Raw genomic sequence first — 12,902 nt, 5'->3', positions numbered from 1 at the left:
CAGGTCCTTCTTGCATCGCTCCACGTTCTGCTGCAGCTCTGAGGAGACGAACAGCAGCCGTCAGCAGGATGCAGGAAGCTGCAGGATGCAGGAAGCTGCAGGATGCAGGAAGCTGCAGGATGCAGGAAGCTGCAGGCTGCAGGAAGCTGCAGGATGCAGGAAGCTGCAGGCTGCAGGAAGCTGCAGGAGCTCCAGGACACCTGGGAGTTTACCTCCAACGCTCCTCTCCGCCCTCCTGCTCTCCTCCTCCGCCGTCTCCAGCTTCTCCCTCTGAAACAGACATGACGGCGTCACTTGGCCAGCTCACCGCTGGTAAAACAACATTCCTGCCTCTCAAGCTAATAACTCCAGAGTCTGCTGGGATAATCCAGAAAACATTGAGGAGGAAACAAACAAGAGCCTGCAGCTCCAGATAACTCCACGATGCTGGAGCTCCAGGCCTGGCCACAAAACCAAGACTGATGTGTCACGATGTTAAAATTAATAAAGGTAATTGTTGGTTTTTGAATTTTCTGGCATTAACTCCCACGACCCTCCAGATTATAGAGCATCTTCCTCCTCTAATTTCAGGCAATGTCCAGATTAGCTTGTTGCTTGTTGTTTATTTGTTTTGATTCTCCTGACTGACGTTGTGTTTCCAGTCTTTTCTCACCAGGAGGCTGAGCTGCTGCTCCACACACGCTTTGTCCTGCAGCGCCGACCGGAGCTCCTTCTGTTTGCTCTCCAGGTCCACGCTCAGCTCACTGATCTGTGCACACACACACACACACACACACACACACACACACACACACGGCCATAAATGATAGATTATCACGGCGGCTTCAGAAAAGCAGGACGTAGGTCGTTGGGGACTGAAACCAGGTTGTAAACACACCAGCTCTTTTACAGTTCGCTTTTTTTTTTTCCATTTTCATCAAAGCCTTGGCGAAATAATCCCTGGTGCTCCTCCTCACACACACACACACACACACACACACACACACACACACACACACACACACACACACACACCTTCTTCTCCTGGGCCTGGGCCTGGGCCTTCAGGCTGCTGATCTGCTGCTGCGACAGGGAGGCGGCGTCCTCCTTCTGCTGCGACGCTCGCAGGCGCAGCAGGAGGTCCGACACCTCCCGCTCCAGCTCCATGATGCGGGAGCGCTCCGACACCGTGGCCACCTGCAGGAGGAGGCGGGGAGAGGAGGCTCAATGGCACCGCGGAGCGCTGAAACCCCCCCACCACACATACTGACACTGTTACGTTACACATCGAAACAAAACAACAAACAAACAAACAAATAAAACAAGCTGCTGCTCTTTCATTTGTTGCAGATTAAAATGCTTCTACACTGTGAACCTCATGTATGAGTTACCATCATTAGCCTGTGTCTCTGATTAGCTAGCTGCTAATGCTAACGCTACATTTGGTTTTGTAATTTGGAACTACTTGATAAACGTGACAAGTTTGACCGTTGCTAAGGCAACAGGAACTTTTAGGACGAGCATCACCTGATCACCTTGGTGGAGCCGCCATCTTTTAATAGGTCCTGTCATTATAAGATTATAGAGCATCTTCCTCCTCTAACATCAGATTATAGAGCATCTTCCTCCTCTAACATCAGATTATAGAGCATCTTCCTCCTCTAACACCAGATTATAGAGCATCTTCCTCCTCTAACACCAGATTATAGAGCATCTTCCTCCTCTAACACCAGATTATAGAGCATCTTCCTCCTCTAACACCAGATTATAGAGCCTCTTCCTCCTCTAATCCAGATTATAGAGCACCTTCCTCCTCTAACACCAGATTATAGAGCATCTTCCTCCTCTAATCAGATTATAGAACATTTTCCTACTCTAACACCAGATTATAGAGCACCGCCCTCCTCTAATCCAGATTATAGAGCATCTTCCTCCTCTAACACCAGATTATAGAGCATCTTCCTCATCTAACACCAGATTATAGAGCATCTTCCTCATCTAATCCAGATTATAGAGCATCTTCCTCCTCTAACACCAGATTATAGAGCACCTTCCTCCTCTAACACCAGATTATAGAGCACCTTCCTCCTCTAATCAGATTATAGAACATTTTCCTACTCTAACACCAGATTATAGAGCATCTTCCTCCTCTAACACCAGATTATAGAGCATCTTCCTCCTCTAACACCAGATTATAGAGCATCTTCCTCCACTAACATCAGATTATTGAGCATCTTCCTCCTCTAACATCAGATTATGGAGCATCTTCCTCCACTAACATCAGATTATAGAGCATCTTCCTCATCTAACAGCAGATTATAGAGCATCTTCCTCCTCTAACATCAGATTATAGAGCATCTTCCTCCTCTAATCAGATTATAGAGGTGAGTAGAGACAGACTCGTCCTCCATGCTCTCTCACTAGCTCTGGACTGGAGCTGAGAGACGGCGAGACGTTGTCCCCCGGAGCGTCATCATTTACCCTAGTGTCCTCTAAGTCCCTCTGGAGCTTTTCAGCTTTGGTCTTTTCAAAGAGCAGGTTCTGCTCGAGCTCCTTTATGTGGACATGTTCCAGCCTGGTCTGCGTCTGTTAGTGAAGAGAGAGAGAGAGAGAGGGAGGAGAAGAAGAACAAACACCAACGCAACACTGACATGCTTCAGCCCGAGAGAGGAGGAGGAGGAGGAGGAGGAAGAGGAGGAGGAAGAGGAGGGAGGAGGACGAGTAGAGGAGGAGGAGGGAGGAGGAGGAGAAGGAAGAGGAAGAGGAGGAGGGGGAAGAGGAGGAGGAGGGAGGAGGAGAAGCAGGAAGAGGAGGAGGAGCAGGAGGAGGGGGAGGAGGAGAAGCAGGAAGAGGAGGAGGAGCAGGAGGAGGAGAAGCAGGAGGAGGAGGAAGAGCAGCAGGAGGGGGAGGAGGAGAAGCAGGAGGAGCAGGAGGAGGAGAAGGAAGAGGAAGAGGAAGAGGAAGAGGAGGAGGAGGGAGGAGGAGAAGCAGGAAGAGGAGAAGGAGCAGGAGGAGGAGGAGGAAGAGAAGTATGAGGACAGAGGAAGAGGAGGGAGGAAGAGCAGAAGGACCAGGAAGAGGAGGAGGAGGAGCAGGAGGAGGAGGAGGAGCAGGAGGAGCGGTCAGTGTTTGAGCTGCAGCTCAGAGTTAAAACTCCTTCATCACCTCCTCGTCACTGAACCTGGTTCAGACTCTTCAATGAGGACGATGAAGACGTGAGACAGAAAGCAGAGGAGTGGATGAAGAGACGATCGGAGGAGCGAAGCGTTAAGAGGATCGATAGAAGGAGTGAATGAATGAAAGAAAGAAAGAAAGAAAGAAAGAAAGGAAGGTGCAGCAGAAGGAAACCCGGTGGCTCCTTGTGACGCTTGATGAATGAAGAATGAGTGGAAACCAGAAAGATGAAAGGAAAAACATGCAGACATGAATCTGATCCTGGGTCAGGATCAGAGGAGGAAGTGAAAGTTTACCTCCAGATCTCCTTTGGTGATGCACGCCTCCTCCACCCGGAACTGCAGGTCCTCCACCCTCCTGTTGGACACCAGCCACAGCGTCAACATCACAACACCGTCAGGGAGGTTCTTTGTCCGCTTTGATGTCACGTGGTTTCTTTATGTCTCAGTGAAAAGAAGACTCCTGCCGTTTGCTGAGGGGAAAGTGACTCGCCTCTTCTCCTCCTCCAGCTGATTGAGCAGCTCCACCTTGTCCCGGTCGGCTGCCTCCACCAGCGATCGCAGCTGGTCCAACTTGGCCTCCGTCTCCTCCGCATACTGGAGCAGCAAACGGCACAAAGCACAACACTCTACGTCATCGTCGGCGTCGTTTACGTGACGACATCTCAGGAGAAAACAATCGACCTCCGTCGCATCACATCATCGTTTTTGGCTAATGTGCGTCCGCACGTCATTTTCTAATTCCTCCACTCTGGAACACGCCGCGCCGTGTGGCGCATCGCACAGTAACCATGGTTACGTGAAACGACACTGCCGTATTGACAGGGCCTCAGACAGTCGCCGTGGAGACGGTCGAACTCCAGACCTTCTCCACCCGCCCGGCCTCGGGCTCCTCGTAGACGGTAGGGACTTTGCTCCTGCTCCTGGTCGCCGCGCCCGTCGTTCTGCACATGCTCAGTAGCGGCAGCGTGACGACTCCCGGGAGAGTAAAGGACTGACCTGGTCCCGTCCTTTGCGGAGCAGAGCTAGCTCCTGCTGCACCTCCCCGGCGTGGCTCGTAACCTTGGCCACCTCGCACCTCTCCAGGTCGCGCTCCGCTAGCAGCTGCTCGATGTGCTGCTGCTTCTCCTTCAGAGCCTCCTGAAGAGCCGTGGTGCCCGAGATCTTACGGGCGTAGCGAGCCGACGTCTCCGTCAGCTGGAAGCAGCAACACACACACAGCGACACACACCAGGGTTTGTTCGGGCCTGTGTCTGGCGAGGTAGGGCTAGCAGTGCTTCGTTAGCAGTCAGCAGTGTTTCATTAGCAGTCAGCAGTGTTTCGTTAGCAGTGTTTCGATAGCAGTTAGCAGTGCTTCGTTAGCAGTGTTTCGTTAGCAGTCAGCAGTGTTTCGTTAGCAGTGTTTCGATAGCAGTTAGCAGTGCCTTGGTTAGCAGTTAGCAGTGTTTCGTTAGCAGAGTTTCGTTAGCAGTTAGCAGTGTTTCGTTAGCAGTGCCTTGGTTAGCAGTGTTTGGCTAGCAGTGCCTTGGTTAGCAGTTAGCAGTGTTTGGTTAGCAGTTAGCAGTGTTTGGTTAGCAGTTAGCAGTGTTTGGTTAGCAGTTAGCAGTGTTTGTTTAGCAGTTAGCAGTGTTTGGTTAGCAGTTAGCAGTGTTTCTTTAGCAGTTAGCAGTGTTTGTTTAGCAGTTAGCAGTGCCTTGGTTAGCAGTTAGCAGTGTTTGGTTAGCAGTTAGCATTGTTTCTTTAGCAGTTAGCAGTGTTTGTTTAGCAGTTAGCAGTGTTTGTTTAGCAGTTAGCAGTGCCTTGGCTAGCAGTGTCAGTCAGCGCCCCCTGCAGGCCTCACCAGTCCAGCCCTGCTGGGCCTGCCGCTGATGGAGGAGGCGGTGGAGCTGAGGGAGCTGATGGAGGAGGCGCTGGGGCTCCTCTTGAGCGTGGACCTCCTCCGGGAGCTCTTGGTCTTGGTGGGGGTGGTGCAGGGGAACCCGATCCGGGTCACCTTGTGGACCGGGGCGAAGAGGCCGTAGCGGGGCATGCACTGGAAGTACCTGGGGGGAGGAGGAGACGGGGTCGATTCACTGCGAGTCCACCTGAGGCGGTCCAGAGACCCGGCGGGGGGCCGGGGGGGGTCACCTGGTCCCGGCCACGGCGCCGTCGTTCTTCCCCAGAGGCTCGTCCAGCTCCACGCCGCACCAGTCCCCCTTGGCGAAGTCCGTCTCGCCCAGGAAGCGCACCACGCCCGCCTTGGTCCCGCCCACCTGCGGACACACGGGTTCAGGCCGGGTCGTCACTCGTGACGCGCGGCGGGTCGGGTGTAGCGGTGCGTTTGGCGTCCCACCAGCACGCGGTCCCCCAGACGCAGCTCCCGCCGGCTCTTCTTCATGGAGTCCGGGTCCGACAGGTTGGAGATGGACTCGCTGGACGTCACCATGCGGCCCAGGACGCCGCTGGCCCGCACGCTGGACGCCGGCGCTGCAAGAACCACGGCAGGACACGGTTTCAGTGAGCCGCCGCTGTAAACCAGCAACATGAAGCTCCTGGGCGGCGAAACAGGAAACTGTCCGTTTGAGTCGCGACTGAAAACTCAAGAAATGTGTTTTTATTGATAATCTCACATTGTTGTTACGTCGTCGTTTCCTTCTTGTTGGTTGAGATGCTTTTATTTCTCTTTTCCCCTTTTCCCCATATTTTTTCTTTTGATCTCTTTTCCTTTTTTTCCATATTTTTTCTTTTGATCTCTTTTCCCATATTTTGTCTTTTGATCTCTTTTCCCCCTTTTTTCCACATTTTTTCTTTTGATCTATTTCCCCCTTTTTTTCAACATTTTTTCTTTTGATCTCTTTTCCCCCTTTTTTCCATATTTTTTCTTTTGATCTCTTTTTAGTTTTTTCCGTCTCTTTCCTTTTCCACTTTTTAATTTTCTCTTCTTTCCTTTTGTTCTTTTATATTTTTCATAATTTTTTTGTTCTTTTCTGTGCTTTTTACTTTTTTCTTTCTAGCTTTCCCTTCTTTATATAATTTTTTTTTAAACAAGTGTGTTTATTAATTTTTTCAAAATAATTATTCACAATACAACAAAAATTTATATAATTTTTTGTTCTTTATTCCTTCTCTCCCCTTTTTCATTTTTCTTTTCCCATTTTTTCCCTTTGTTTCTTTTTACTTATTTGTTCATACTTTTTGGTTAATTTTTCTTTTTTCCTTTCCCCCATTTTTAAAAAATATTTCTTACATTTTTTGGATTTTTCTGGAGCGTCTGACTCGTCTCTTCAGTGGTAAAACATTATGTAACTGGAGTTCCTGTTTGTTACCTGTGGAGGAGTTAGCGGCAGGTGTGGCGTTAGCGGCCGGCGCAGCGTTAGCAACCGGCGCAGCATTAGCAACCGGCGCAGCATTAGCGGCCGGCGCAGCATTAGCGGGCGACGCGGCCTCGGCAGCCTCGGATACGCCCGGTGCCGCTGGCGGCCCGGCCTGGCCTCCGTTGGCCTCCTTGTCGGGCAGGGCGGTCCGGGTCAGCTTGGAGGGCCTGGTGAAGATGCCCCGCCCATCCTGGCACTGGAAGTAGCGCACGCCGGCCACGGCGCCGTCGTTCTTCCCGATGGGCTCGTCCAGCTCGATGCCGGCCCACTGGCCCGGGGCGAACTGCGTGCCGCCCACAAAGCGCACGTAGCCCGGCTTGTCGCCGTTGACCCAGACCCGCTCGCCGACCTGGAAGTCCACGTGACCGTCCTGAGTCGGAGAGCCGCCGCCGCCGCCGCCGCCGGGAGGAACCGGCTTCGGGGCTCCTGGAGGGAATCAAACCCAAAACTGTGGTGAGAATCAGAACACAAACACAGTCTGGGTTTGTGGTGCAGCGTGACGGCTTCACCCATTCTCTGCTTCCTGCTTCACCGTCTAAAAACCAACTGACCAATAGGAATGCAGCAGGAAGTTACGTAACCATCAAAGCGCCGGAACAACAGATTTAGAGCTAAATGTCGGAACAAACTTTCCCCCGGGGAGGAAACACTTCTGACATCTTGGCTAAACCTCCGATTCACAGTCCACCTTTGTGTTTACAGAAAACCGTCTGTTCAAGCCTGTGATGCTGCGTCTCACCAGACGATGGCGACGTCCTCGCCGCCGTCCCGGACGGACGTACGATCTTACTGGGCGGTTTCAGCCCGCTGGTCTTCCCAGGGCCCGCCGGCGTGCTCACCGCTGCTGGTTTATCCATGACTGGACCGGGGGGGGGGGGGGGGGTACTAGACCGTCCCCAACGTCTCCATCACACCAAAATGATCTGAAAAAACAAAATATGACATGAAATGAGCACGAAATTATGCAAAATTCACACTAAAATAACGCAAACCCACTGAAAACGTATGAAAAATTAACACAATGTGATGCAAAATGCGCACGAGATGACGTGAAATCATACAGAAATCGTGCTGAATCCCCGCTAAGGGATGTCAAATTCAACCCAGAGCCATGCAAAATGAGCACAAGGTGGTGTAAAATGACCCGACAGAGTAAGGAAAGTAAGGAATGTTTCTCCAAACTGACCTCACAGTGATGCAAAATGTGCACAAGTGCAAAATTTATTCCAAAATAATGTAAAAATCACCACAGAATTTTAAAAATACTTTTTAAAAGCCCAGTTTGAGACTTATGTAGAAAGACTTCATTCTCGTACGTTCCTACGGGCGTTTGTATTGGATGATAATAAAGCTACGTCTATATATCTATACAACTGTATATCTGATGTCATGATACAAAATGAGCACGAGATTAAGCAAAATCACCACAAAGTGATGCAGAATTACGACCAAACAAAACCCTACAATGAGACACAACCGCAACATGATTTAAAAGGACATCAAAGGGAGGCAGAAAGACACGCGCACACAAAGATTAAAACTCAAACTGTCCACAAAGGGACGTCTGGTAACAGTGAACACGGGAACCAGTTAACCCGCAACACCGGGCAGAGACACCAAGCAGCGCAGCTGCAGGTGAGAGGTGAAACACCTGTGAGCCGCGCCTCGGCGCTCCTCCCCCCGCCCGCCCGGTGCGGCCAGACCAAAACAACAAGCGCACCTCACGCTCAGCCAGAGGAGCGCCGGTTCGATTCCAGCTTTAAAACCTCCTCTACTTTAAACTCCAGTCTAAACTCCTCCGGACAGATCCGGGAGGGGAGAGAGGGGGGGGGGGGGAGCCCGGCCCGAGGTGCCCGTCCCTGGGCGTCACTCTGCGGTGTCTCCGGAGGGGATGCTGGATAACGTCACCGCGGAGACACGCTCTCCTCAGCCGCCTCTCAGTTACCACCACTCACTCCACCACAGATAAAGACTCTGTTAGATTAAATCTGCCCCCCGGGGGGGGTAATTGTCGTGGTATTTCCCCCTGCTGGAATGCTATGCTAGCTCCACTTTAGCCTCCAACAGATGCTTTTTCGGCGCGGAGACTCCGCTCGCGCTCCGCTCCGGTCCCGCCGAGCGGCCGGAGTCCCAACGCGGGGGGCTTACGTGCGTTCTGCGGGGCGGACGCGGGTGTCGGTGCCGGACGCGGGTGGTGTCGGTGCTCCGTTACATCCCGTTACACCCCGTTACACCCCGTCACACGTTCCTCTGGAGGCTCCGTCTCTCCGCCCTGCTCCGGTACACACCGGGTGACGTCACTGGCGGCTGGGAACCGACGCCGCGTTCGGGGACACAAACACAGGCTCGGACATCTGATATCTGTCGATACAACGCAACATCGACAGCAAAAAAAAAATAACAAAACAAGATCCGGGTACTTGGTTGAACGGGTTGTTTATAATTAGTAATAATCAGTAATGCTGTAATTCTCAACATCGGGCTTGGGACTGTTTCTCTCCTGGATCGTCAGGGCAGGACATTCTTACATCAGTTTTTATATTTTGATACGGGCAGTTGGGGTTGGTGATGTGTGCGTGTGTGTGTGTGTGTGTGTGTGTGTGTGTGTGTGTGTGTGTGTGTGTGTGTGTGTGTGTGTGTGTGCTGTTATATCTATTGCCATTTGTTGTTGTGAATTGTATGTCATTGTTGTGTATTATAGTGTGTTAAGTGTTGATTTGTTGTTGCATGTAGCAGGTTTTCAGACTAAAAACATTAAACTTCCTGGATATTTCAATTTAAAAGCTTCAAACTGAGAATAAATCTGGATGTAAAAGATGACCTTCAGACTTCAGAACCTGAAACAATGATTGTAATTTGCAGACATTAAAACATCACAGGGGGTAAATGTGTTTTTAATGAGCATTGTTTTATTAAATTAATGATGTGAGTGCAGCCTGTTAATGACCGGCTGCAGGTGAGTCTGGAACACTCAGGTAAACAGCAGCTAATTAATGAAGCTCACCTGTGACTTTCTGGGTTTTTACACTTTAATTAATTTAATTATCATGATTATGAACTGCAGTTGCAAAGACAACAATCAAATCATATTAAAATGGTCACGTCTCCACTACCCTCCAATAACAATGACTAAAAGAAAATCAGTTTTTTTTTAAACACAGACATAAGTTTCATGATACAATTATACAAACATTGCTTATATAACGCATAGAAATCACACAGACTTCATCTTCATCTTCCTCGCCTCAACAAAGACGCTACAATCATCAAGAGTTTATGTGGAATACATACACAATATATGAAGGTTTCACAGTTTGAAATAAATCCAGGACAGACACCTGCAGCCTGACTTTACACAAACTGAGTCCAGAGACACGACATGTACAACTTCTATAACACAAATACTCAACAACCCTACACTTATGAAGCAGAACATTTACTTATCTTTACCCAAACTATTTTCATCAAATGTAAGAATTACAATAAAAACGACTTTTGAATTTGTTTATCATCATAATTATCTATTCATATTATCTGTTTAATCTTCAGTTCTTTTATTTTTCTTGTTCTCGACATTTTATTAATTAGAGCTTTTTTCGCCATATTAGTCATTGAAGCTCGACGAGCCTTATTCACTCTTATTATCTGGTTTAGAATTAAACTGTCATTTTAGCTGCGCGAATCACATCTGACTTTTTTGGATTCCGTTTTATTTATTTCATTTGAACAGTTTTCTCCATCGGAGCCATTTTAGCTGCATCAGTGATTTGGTCTATTTTGGCCATTAAAGCTGCTTCAGACCTTTAGATTGACGTGTTTGTAGTTTTGACCTTTATTACTTTACAACCATTTTCACTGGACTCGCTGTTTCAGCCTCCTTTAAGTGTTTCAGCCAGATTAGATTAGGCATTTTTAATGTTTTGTCCACGAAAGCCGTTTTAGTCGTTCTAGCTATGATGTCATGTGACGTGAAAGTGCTGCTGTGGGAAGGACTCAGTAAAATATCTACAAATCTGGAGATTAGATTACAATTCTTCAATAACTGCTTTGGTGTATTTATCAGAATTTCGTTGCGCTTCGAAGAAAATGACAATAAAGGAATTCTGATTCTGATTCTTTCTTTTTTTTGTACGTTTGAATAAATTTTCCTTGAATTTTTTAGCTTTACGAACCGAAGTAGCACCTTTTTCAAATCTGCATTTAGCCATTTTAGCTACATTATCCCTTTTTAAAATGTGTTTTATATATAATAGCCATTTTAGCTGTATTCTATTTTAGCTTTAGCTGAAACGATTTCATCCATTAGAGCTTTTCTTTGAACTCTATTTCGTCACGTGAAGCTGCGAGGTGAGCGGCGAGCCACACGATGAGAACGTTCATCAGGAGGTCTGTAAGAGTCATTAAAGAGGTCGCAGGTTTAATGAAGCGCTTGTGTTCGTCCGGAGCATCGGGAGTGTCGGGAGCATTGGGAGCATCGGGAGTGTTGGGAGCATCGGGAGTGTCGGGAACATTGGGAGCATCGGGAGTGTTGGGAGCATCCAGAGCGTCCGGAGCATTGGGACCGTCGGGAGCATCGGGAGCGTCGGAAGCATCGGGAGCATCGGAAGCATCGGGAGCATCGGGAGCATTAGGAGCATCGGAAGCATTGGGACCGTCGGGAGCATCGGGAGCGTCTGGAGCATCAGGAGCATCAGGAGCATCGGGAGTGTCGGGAGCATTGGGAGCATCCAGAGTGTCCGGAGCATTGGGACCGTCGGGAGCATCGGGAGCGTCTGGAGCATCAGGAGCATCGGGAGTGTCGGGAGCATTGGGAGCATCGGGAGTGTTGGGAGCATTGGGAGCATCCAGAGCGTCCGGAGCATTGGGACCGTCGGGAGCATCGGGAGCGTCTGGAGCATCAGGAGCATCGGGAGTGTCGGGAGCATTGGGAGCATCGGGAGTGTTGGGAGCATTGGGAGCATCCAGAGCGTCCGGAGCATTGGGACCGTCGGGAGCATCGGGAGCGTCTGGAGCATCAGGAGCATCGGGAGTGTCGGGAGCATTGGGAGCATCGGGAGTGTTGGGAGCATTGGGAGCATCCAGAGCGTCCGGAGCATTGGGACCGTCGGGAGCATCGGGAGCGTCTGGAGCATCAGGAGCATCGGGAGTGTCGGGAGCATTGGGAGCATCGGGAGTATTGGGAGCATTGGGAGCATCCAGAGCGTCTGGAGCATTGGGACCGTCGGGAGCATCGGGAGCGTCTGGAGCATCAGGAGCATCTGGAGTGTCGGGAGCATTGGGAGCATCGGGAGTATTGGGAGCATTGGGAGCATCCAGAGCGTCTGGAGCATTGGGACCGTCGGGAGCATCGGGAGCGTCTGGAGCATCAGGAGCATCTGGAGTGTCGGGAGCATTGGGAGCATCGGGAGTATTGGGAGCATTGGGAGCATCCAGAGCGTCCGGAGCATTGGGACCGTCGGGAGCATCGGGAGCATTGGGAGCATCGGAAGCATTGGGAGCGTCTGGAGCATCGGGAGCGTCGGGAGCATCAGGAGCATCGGGAGCGGCGAGGCCTCCGGTACCCGGCGCCTCACAGCCGTCCGCCGTCGACGGTCGACACGTCGTTCTCCGCCGACGGCGGCTCGCCGCTGCGCCGCAGCAGCTTGTCCAGCAGCTTCCTGAAGGCGCCGCTGAAGGCGGGGCTGGAGAAGTAGTACACCACGGGGTTCAGGACGCTGTTGAAGTAGGTGAAGCACACCGAGGTGTAGAAGGCCAGGTTGGCCTCCTCGAAGTGGCGGCACTCGTCGTACCAGGCCTTCAGGACCCACACCGCCACGCGGGAGATGGTGCTGGGGAAGAAGCAGGTGACGAAGATGAGCGCCACCGCCAGCACGAACTGCACCGCCCGCTTGATCTTGCCCCGCTTGTCCACGGTGCGGACCCTCAGCTGCCAGGTGATGCGGGCGGTGCAGAAGGCCACGATGGCGGTGGGCAGGAAGAACTGGACGATGTAGAAGGCGTTGTGCCAGGTGGACAGCGGGCTGAAGCCCATGCAGATGTTGAAGCTCTCGCACTGCGTCCGGTTGCCGCTGTGGAAGAAGTGCTCGTCCGCCAGGAGGTACCCGGTGGCCAGGAAGATCAGGACCCACAGGCCCAGCGACACCCACAGGGCGTAGCCCAGGCCCATGCGGTTGACGCGGCTCAGGGGGTGGACGATCTTGAAGTAGCGGTCCACGGCCACCGCCGTGAGGAAGAAGATCCCCGCCGCCCGGTTGGCGGCCAGCAGGAAGAGCAGGATGCGACAGGGGGCGTCGCCGTAGAGCCAGTTCTTCCCCCGCCGGTAGTAGTCGGCCCTGAAGGGCAGGCAGAACAGCACCACCGAGTCGGCCACGGCCAGGTGGGTCAGGTACACGGCGTT

At 51.2% G+C, this 12,902-nt stretch overlaps 1 protein-coding gene across 1 annotated transcript in view; it reads right to left on the bottom strand.

Moving 5' to 3' along the window:
- clip1b (CAP-GLY domain containing linker protein 1b) overlaps positions 1 to 8,768 on the bottom strand; it is a gene marked incomplete at its 3' end in the record, with an annotated part of 12,863 nt that extends 4,095 nt beyond the window's left edge. Inside the window, exons 1-14 of the mRNA XM_080521476.1 lie at positions 8,654 to 8,768; positions 7,245 to 7,428; positions 6,458 to 6,931; positions 5,485 to 5,618; positions 5,280 to 5,404; positions 4,993 to 5,194; positions 4,152 to 4,349; positions 3,646 to 3,749; positions 3,450 to 3,510; positions 2,461 to 2,565; positions 1,015 to 1,176; positions 653 to 748; positions 213 to 270; positions 1 to 38 (exon numbers count right to left, since the gene is read on the bottom strand). The exon at positions 1 to 38 is cut by the window's left edge and continues 60 nt beyond it. Coding sequence (XP_080377602.1) covers positions 1 to 38; positions 213 to 270; positions 653 to 748; positions 1,015 to 1,176; positions 2,461 to 2,565; positions 3,450 to 3,510; positions 3,646 to 3,749; positions 4,152 to 4,349; positions 4,993 to 5,194; positions 5,280 to 5,404; positions 5,485 to 5,618; positions 6,458 to 6,931; positions 7,245 to 7,362 — 1,875 coding nt within the window. The remainder of the gene's footprint in view (positions 39 to 212; positions 271 to 652; positions 749 to 1,014; positions 1,177 to 2,460; positions 2,566 to 3,449; positions 3,511 to 3,645; positions 3,750 to 4,151; positions 4,350 to 4,992; positions 5,195 to 5,279; positions 5,405 to 5,484; positions 5,619 to 6,457; positions 6,932 to 7,244; positions 7,429 to 8,653) is intronic.
- Between the last annotated feature and the right edge of the window lie 4,134 nt (positions 8,769 to 12,902).

Source organism: Blennius ocellaris (genome assembly GCF_963422515.1).
Source record: "Blennius ocellaris genome assembly, contig: SCAFFOLD_193, whole genome shotgun sequence".
NCBI classification, from domain to species: Eukaryota; Metazoa; Chordata; class Actinopteri; order Blenniiformes; family Blenniidae; genus Blennius; species Blennius ocellaris.
The sequence above is the reverse complement of the archived record's forward strand: the minus strand, read 5'-3'. Positions and strand labels throughout refer to the sequence as shown.